Genomic DNA, 6000 nt, shown 5'->3' on the forward strand with positions numbered 1-6000 from the left:
GACATGTTGAATACGTTTGGCCACTCTGTTGCAAGATGTTGGAAAATGTTGGATGGCGCAACAGGTTTGCCAAACGTGCTCAACAATGTTGTATAACATTGCGTTGAAATGTTGGGTCCGTTTGTCTGGGTCTTGCAAACGAGAAGGCAACGTAGTAGTGAGATAAGATGTATTTCTTGTGGAGAATAAATGCCTTTTGGTGGCACTTCTGGTCAGTCACTTTGTAACGAGTTTAAGTGTGACCTTTTTCCCACTGTTCGTTTCAATTTACATTTGAAACGGACAGAGCAGAGGGTTGGGCGTCTTTTAAGAATAATCAAAAAACCGCTAGCCAAGAATTACCGCTGTTGTAACGTATTGTGGTTGTCACGCAGGGTGCCGTCACGCTATCGCTACAGTACTCTAAGACCCCTCATGGAATTCAGAGGAAAAAATCGCTAAGTGAGAAGGGAGTGTTTGGAGTTGATATCGCGACGGTTTCAAGGTAATATATCTGTCCCAGATTGTACATAGCAATTGAATTTATTTTACTAGCATTCGAAGTTTGTTTAAGCAAATTTTGCCAGCATCACAACTGACTTAGATCTTTTTTGTAGACGAGAAGAAAGCGACATTCCTTTGGTTGTCATCGGATGCGTGCAAGAAATCGAAAGAAGAGGTCGGTATAATATGCCATTGTCAGTTTTTCATGTTAGAGGGATTCTTGGTAAGTTTCTTGACATGCTTTTCAACCGCATTAAGTGGGTTATCTGATTTCAACAACAAGAGGATTCGGAGGCCGGTATGAAAAACCCCTTGTCAGCCAATCAGATTGTTGCCCGAGCACTGACGAACACTCGGAAAGTTGCGTTATGTTGCTCAGCAACAAATGCTTAGAAAGTGGCGTCTTCTTGGATGGGTTTTTGAAGTTTTTAGAAGAAATATGTTTTACTTTTTTAGGCATGGACGAAGTAGGAATTTATCGTTTATCTGGAGCAACGTCAGAAGTCCGTAGGCTGAAAGAAGCTTTTGACAACAGTAAGTAGACTAAGTACATGATGGAATATTGTACATAACGCTAAATCGATTAAGAAATTAGAAAACGCGAGCAAGTAGTCTTGCAGACTGTTTGAGTTGAATTTTACCAATGAATTAGCTTCTATTTTTACATCAGAAGTTACATTACAGGAAATTTTACTTGAAATTTTGATAATGAAAACGCGCTAGCGATAGTTGACTGTCATGGAAAGGAAACAAAGGTATAAAAGTCAGATTCTGTTGGCGATTTTTTTTTTCTGTCAGTATCTTTTCCGTTTAAACGTAGGTCTTAAAATGCGTTACCCAATTAGTCCCCTATTTCTTGCCCTTGTCCTATTGTGACCTCACGCCCTGGTACATAACTCACTGAGGTCCCTTTTTGTGTCCGTCCCTCAGACAGTCAAAGTGCTCTGGTGCAAGTGGCCGAGGCGGACATCCATGCCGTGGCAGGACTCCTTAAGCTTTACCTCAGGGACCTTCCAGAGCCGCTGTTTACAGACGACCTTTATCCTAATTTCGTCGAGGCAAATGGTAGGCTAATGTATTTTCGTTTCGCAGTTGTTAATATTATTGTTTCAACGGTTAAAATAGTCTGTTCACAGACTCTCTGTTTTGTCTTGAGTTCGTCAAGATCGCAAGCTTGGCGAAATATTAACCTGGCGCGTGGGATATGAACGAGCCAACTGGCGTGCCTCCTGCGAAAAAAAAAAAACGTCTGGGGACAATAAAGATAGCGTAGGTTGGAAGAGGGTGGTAGTGTACCAAAGTTTGAAAATGAATCTTGAACAACATGGAAGTTACAGGCATGCATGAGTGTTTTTTACAAGGGTTGTTTCCTGGGTTTAGTACAAAGACAATCGAAGTGTTACCACTGGTTACTTGCTTGTTACTTTAGCGTGTTCTGGTGTGGTCCACCTCATCGTCTTTGTCTTCGTCGTTGTCGTCGTTGTTGTTGTTGTTATTGTTGTTGTTGCTGCTGTTACTTTTGTAGCTGTCTTTTGTTATATTTTTGATTCTCGCGCTCTTGGTTTCTCATTTTAATTGTAAACTGCTGGCTCTATATTTTCAGGAATCAAAGATCCCGAAGGAAAGAAGAAAGCAATGATGGAGCTGTTTGAATCGTTACCCAAACCAAACCGCCACACCAGCATCTATCTACTCGATCATCTTAGAAGGTATGTCACGTGATCTATAGCGCTAGAAAAACGTAGGCCAGGGAGGGGTGAGACTGGCTAACTCTTAATCACCGCGTGATTAAAGAAGTCTCAAGGGAAATAACAATTTTTTATTGAGTTAAATAGTTCTTTCGGAAAGATACCTTGTCAATGTGCCGTGTATATATAAGTGTGGAGCGTGGTAACCCTTTTCCAGCGAAATGTTCGCTGTTAAAATAAGTTTTACCAGCTTTTCATTTTCATGCAAGTCAGTCAAATTCAGTTCAATAAATGTGAAAGGGTTTTCCACCAAACCTGATGTTTTTTAAACTCAAAAATGCTTATTGGGTTTCTCGAGTGAGGGAATTACTTTCTTATACTGTATTTGGGTTTGGGCTGTTATTTGGTTCAATTACATAATCAACAGATTTCCTCTCCTATTCAGACTAAGCGAACATCAAGAAGAGAATAAAATGGGGCAAAATAACCTGGCGACTGTCTTTGGTCCGAACATTCTTCGTCCATCGTCAGGCTCCACAGACCCGACCGACCTCGCTAAAGGAACTCTCGACGTCATGAGCCAAGTCGGTATCTTCCTCTGGTTCCTTAAGTTTAGTTCTCTCCAGCTCCCCGCGGATCCAGAACTCATGCATAGACTGGATCCGAGAAAAGGCACGGATGCTGCCCCAGTTCAAGCTCAGCAAGATAGGCTCATATAATATCCCAAGATGCATCACGGTAGTTGGTCTCGACTTGGTGAATCAGGCAACATGGTACGTATTGTTCGAGTGAAGGTTCACCAGCGCGAACAACAAACAGTCACAAATACATACTTCTCCAACGTGTGTCGGGTTAGCCGAAGAGTCATATATGTTATTGTAAACGAGATGGCTTGTTCCTCGTGGGCGCCATATTGGAAAAGTTTTCATAACTCCACGGAGTTGTAAGTTTTGAAAATGTCGAGAAACGTTTTAATTACGTAGATTTGCCTTCATAGTTGAAAAGCAATATAAAGACGCCTAGGAAATGTTCAATTGAAAGAGGAAAAAAGTTTCCAGTTGCTTTTTTTTTCAGTGTTCAGTCTTTAAAGGACAGGCTGTTTCTAAGTGACGTTGAAATTTTACGTTCTTTAGTTTTACGTTCTTATTACAAAATACGAAAAGTATTTTTAGCGTTTAGTTGTGTCTGAATGGATATATGAAATGCAATTTTCTTGTTCATTACTGATGATAAGTGATAGCTTGAAACACATTACTTAAGTTTAAAATCGCCCATGAAGGTTTTTTAATATTTGTCAAAAATTTGGATATCATTCGTGCTCCTGTCGGATAAATATTTTGTAAACGATTTATAAGGGTTGTTTAACGAACTTGAATGAATTAAATTTTTGTAATGCCATTGTCACTCCCTGAACTGGAGGGAGTGTGTGGGGGCCAGTTAAGTTCGCAAGGATATCTGGGATCGTTCAAGGACAGGAAGACTGCGTGGTTGGTAGGTTGAAGAGTTTGGTGCTGAAGTTTGATGTAAAATTTCGTCCTCGTTAGTACTAAAAGCTTTCGACAAACGTGTTGGGCGATGAGGTCTTGATTCATAATATTAGGGAGCTTAAGAAACCACGACGGCGACGCCGAGGACAACGTCGATTAAAAAATGATTTTATATTTTACCTACGAATCTAGCGGTACCCTGAAGTCATTTACTTTGTTTATGACTGTCGAAGCCATCACGAAACTGAATCTAGGACACACCAATAAATTCGAAATATAAATTCAAAAAATTAGCCGTCGTGGTTCACGTCCTCCAGACAACGCAAAATTTCGTCATTTCACGTTGTTGTTTTGCAGAGGACGGCAAAGAAATGTACCAAGAATTATAACGCACGTGCATAGCCATTGTTCTCTTCATTAAACCTTTTGTTTAGCGCCGTTGCCGTTGCCGTCGTGGTTTTCTTAAGCTCTCTAATGATGGTGAACAGACATATTCGACTGTTTTTGTCATGTTTCTCTTTCCCGCCATTTTGAATTTTGCTGCTCCTGCGCCAACGATCCCAGAAATGCTTGCGCGACCACATTCTTGATGTTTATTCTTCTGACTCGGACATTGAAGTTTCCAAGCATGTTTAATACCAGTTTTGTACACTTAAAATCGCCAGGAAAATATACCGTAGCGTATTCACGATTCAGACTGTCTTGCTTCGATGTCTTCAAAAGTTTATAAAGGCATTTTGAAACACACAGTGAACAAAATGAAATGAAAACGTTATGTTCATTTTACGATATACCAAATAAAAGTTGCTTAGATTTTCGTTTATTGATGAAAGTAACACAATCTATTACAATATGTAACTATGCTAAACTATTGTATTTCTAGTGTAGTAACTAAGTAAAGATATATTATAAACTATTATACATCAAGGACACTAATTTCCACTCTGTTTATGTCGTATGTATATTATCGGTGGCTGTGGGACAAAATCTTAAAATCCCTCCACGTTTGTACACTGAATATTCAATATACTGAGGTAATCTAATATCGAATAAGATTATTTATAAAGCACGGTAGATATGATAAGTTATTTTATTTCTTAGTGAAGTTAATACCAAGTTGGTAGAGAAGATTGAACCAGATAGACGTAAGCAATTATTTTTGTGAACTAAACTTCGAGTGATTCTTTAGCTCTTAATAAACGGTCCGGCTGAAATAGAAATTAAAATCGCGTACTAAGAGAAACGCAATCACTTGTCTGTCGTCAGAAGCTGATGGCCTGCACTTCTTATGGCGTGAATGTTTACAGAAAGCAGGTTTCTGAGGACTGTCATTAAACTGAAACCAAAGAAATCAGTTTGACCAAATACGACAAACGTACGTAGCTCAAAGAGCCAATCAGAACTAGAAGGGAAGACAGGTGACTTGTGCCAAGCGCGGGAAAACGCGTGTCAACAGTCACGATTGAGTGGTTTGCATCTGATTGGTTAAACAAAATGCTATGTTTGCAGTGATTGGTTAGATTGTTTAACCAATTATATAGCTCCGTGGAAGTCTTTGGAAAGATGATCTGTGTCAAGCGCAACAGTATAGATTGACATGCGTTAGTGACGTCATTTTGACGTCATTGATGCTTACAGATCCATATGTAATCCTTAAAAAAATAGGTGTTTATATTAACAAAAATTAAACAGTATTTATAACCTGTCAGAAGTCTAGTAGAAATGAATGGATATAATATAAGAAAATTGATCGCTGTAAGCAAATTGAATAAATAATTTTTCCTCTTGTATATGAGTCCCTTTTGCTTACCTTAAGTATCGGTTTTAAATGGGAAACGTTTCAAGAGTATTTGAGGGGACGCGAAGAATTTCCTTTGGTCTCCATGATGTTAGTGAACCTGATCCTTTTCCAGAATAGACAGGCCATTTGATATTTACTGTGACCTCTAGCCTGTAGCCTGTGAGCAGGATCTCTAGTCGAGGATGAGGCGAAGAGGAAAGAAAAAGGATTACTGTCAAACGACCACATCACTGTCAACCAGTTCCTTCCCGACCCTTATAGCCGCGGTCAAACACTTTCAGGCGGAGCCTGTTCACAGGCAGTGTGACTCCGTTTGGTTTCAGCTGTCAGAAGTCGTAGATTTTAGGCTTGATCACTCACTCTTCTTTTCGTGTGGGGGTGTCTTGGTCTGTGGCATTTTGACCTCGTCTTTTCGGCTTATTATCGGGTATTTCTTCTTTCGTGCTTTTTTTGTCCACCTTGAGGCCTACTACACTAATTAATAAAGTCATAGTCCACTTGAACAATATTTTGTTTGTCAGAAACGAGACTTAAAATTTCA

At 39.5% G+C, this 6000-nt stretch overlaps 1 protein-coding gene across 2 annotated transcripts in view; it reads left to right on the forward strand.

Annotated features, from left to right (window-relative positions):
- LOC145464433 (active breakpoint cluster region-related protein-like) overlaps window positions 1–5448 on the forward strand; it is a 28832-nt gene extending 23384 nt beyond the window's left edge. For both annotated transcript variants that reach the window (XM_081448333.1, XM_081448332.1), the window contains exons 23-28: window positions 375–484; window positions 597–658; window positions 940–1017; window positions 1414–1548; window positions 2087–2192; window positions 2617–5448. In XM_081448333.1, coding sequence (XP_081304459.1) covers window positions 375–484; window positions 597–658; window positions 940–1017; window positions 1414–1548; window positions 2087–2192; window positions 2617–2890 — 765 coding nt within the window. In that variant the 3' untranslated portion in view covers window positions 2891–5448. The remainder of the gene's footprint in view (window positions 1–374; window positions 485–596; window positions 659–939; window positions 1018–1413; window positions 1549–2086; window positions 2193–2616) is intronic.
- The last annotated feature ends 552 nt before the right edge of the window (window positions 5449–6000 follow it).

Source organism: Orbicella franksi, chromosome 12, assembly GCF_964199315.1.
Source record: "Orbicella franksi chromosome 12, jaOrbFran1.1, whole genome shotgun sequence".
NCBI classification, from domain to species: Eukaryota; Metazoa; Cnidaria; class Anthozoa; order Scleractinia; family Merulinidae; genus Orbicella; species Orbicella franksi.